General features: G+C 44.7%; 1 protein-coding gene across 1 annotated transcript; it reads left to right on the forward strand.

Moving 5' to 3' along the window:
- Positions 1-1,674: 1,674 nt before the first annotated feature.
- PPTG_22206 (hypothetical protein) lies at positions 1,675-1,806 on the forward strand (the record flags this gene model as incomplete). The annotated part of the gene is made up of 1 exon (XM_008902377.1): positions 1,675-1,806. A coding segment is annotated over one exon (132 nt), but the record flags the coding sequence as incomplete, so codon positions are not given.
- Between the last annotated feature and the right edge of the window lie 36 nt (positions 1,807-1,842).

Consider the following 1,842-nt stretch of genomic DNA (forward strand, 5'->3'; position numbering starts at 1 on the left):
GCATCGGTTTTACCTGCTACTTTCAACCTGCAAGATTTCAGACTACTTTAGTAATGTACATATTATTAAATAACCTCTCTTATCTAATACATCTCGTGGAACAACTTTTGATTAAGTATAGCAAGTTAATCAGGTTAAGACTGTTGATGTGGTGCACACTCCTGGAGTTTAGTGGCATTCAAACTTAAATATTTTAGATCTGGAAATTTATGGAAATATCTGACGATACACCAAGGTCTCATCATCACATTGGATCAACTTTCACGTTAGATAGTATTATAAAGGGATCTTACAAGTCTACCAGTTTGGTGGAATCACATTCTATCAAGTACAACAGGACATCACGATATACGAGCGCGTCTTACTGTACAAAGTATTAATAGTAGCAATTAATAGTAGCAATTAGTAAAATTAATAAATGTAAATAGTATAACGGTCTTTAGAAATCCGGAGCGATAGAACCCGAAACCTAACAATTTTCTACCGGTAAACCGGTTATAACAATCACACAGAGATTACGCACGTCGCAGTTTACGAGCGGCACCACGTAAACGCGTCTCTGGCAATCATAACACAGACAACGCGTGATCTGACCGCACTTTTACCGCTCGTGGTGTAGGTACGAAGCAAAATACGACAACAGACAGCCACACCTATGTACATCTATCAGATTCGGCTCGATGGAGACTCGGATGCTATCACCCTTGCGGTCATTTTTGCTGCTACATTACGCTCATATAGTATAGAAACCACAACGTCCACACGCGCACACTGTCAGTTGCAAAGGTGGAGGATAGATTGGTGGCCGACTGACGATTGCTTGTCCAAGACGATTACGAACGCTAATCGAACAATCTTCTTGTCGTCAAGTTTCAACCGACTCCCCCAACCTCGCAAGCTGATTCCACTCATCTCGTATCCTGTGGTCAGGAGGTCGTCCCAAACTGACATGTTTTTCAAGTGCATGCATCCAAAACTGGATACAATAAGCTGTGCTCTTTGTGAGGCAGTTGAAGCTGCGTATTGAGAGATCAAGCGCAGACATTATCAACTACGAAGCCATCCTTTGGAAAAGAGAAATTTTGGACGGTACGTACACATCAACGGTGGTACACAGCTGCAGCTATGTGCAGACACCGTCCCCTAATGCCCCGTGCGAGTTTATGGACTGTGTCTCGCACAAAACCCGTCGACATAGAGCGACAATTCAAACTCTGGAATCCAGAGTACTTAGTACTTAGTACACAAGTACTAAATTGGTACTATTATTAAGTGCCCTGTAAACACAGATAAGGTTGCCGTCGCGGTCGTTCATTGCCATCCATGGTTAGCAATGTTTATAAACTATAAAGTAGTACATGAATTGCATCCTCGCTTGAAGACTGTTTCGTACCGAACTAGTCGCTCGGTTTGGTCACGTTTAGTCACAATGATGGCTGTCGGTAAACAGCCAGGACTAAGCCACATATTTACCGGTGGATACCGGTTTGTTGCATAGAGAATGCAAGTTGTTTGCAGGAATTATCCTTCCTGTACGATTACGATCTCCAAATCTCTGGATCTGCTGGGCAATTCTCACGCCATCAGGGATTCCCACGGCCCAGCTCTATCAACGCCACGTGATACTTCAGAACGAAATTTGCTCGCTGGTTCACAAGTCGCCTTCAAGAATCGATGAGCAGCTACCCTTTCGCCCCAAGACCGTTGAGCGACAGTCTCGCGAGCCTCATGCGTCCACGAGCATCCACAGGCCGCTACCATCTCGATGTGGTGGGTCTCACGACGCCTGTGGAAGCCGCAGTGAGTCCGTACGATGTATCGAATTCATTCGTCGCACGTGCA

Source organism: Phytophthora parasitica (assembly GCF_000247585.1).
Source record: "Phytophthora parasitica INRA-310 unplaced genomic scaffold supercont2.13, whole genome shotgun sequence".
NCBI lineage: Eukaryota > Oomycota > Peronosporomycetes > Peronosporales > Peronosporaceae > Phytophthora > Phytophthora nicotianae.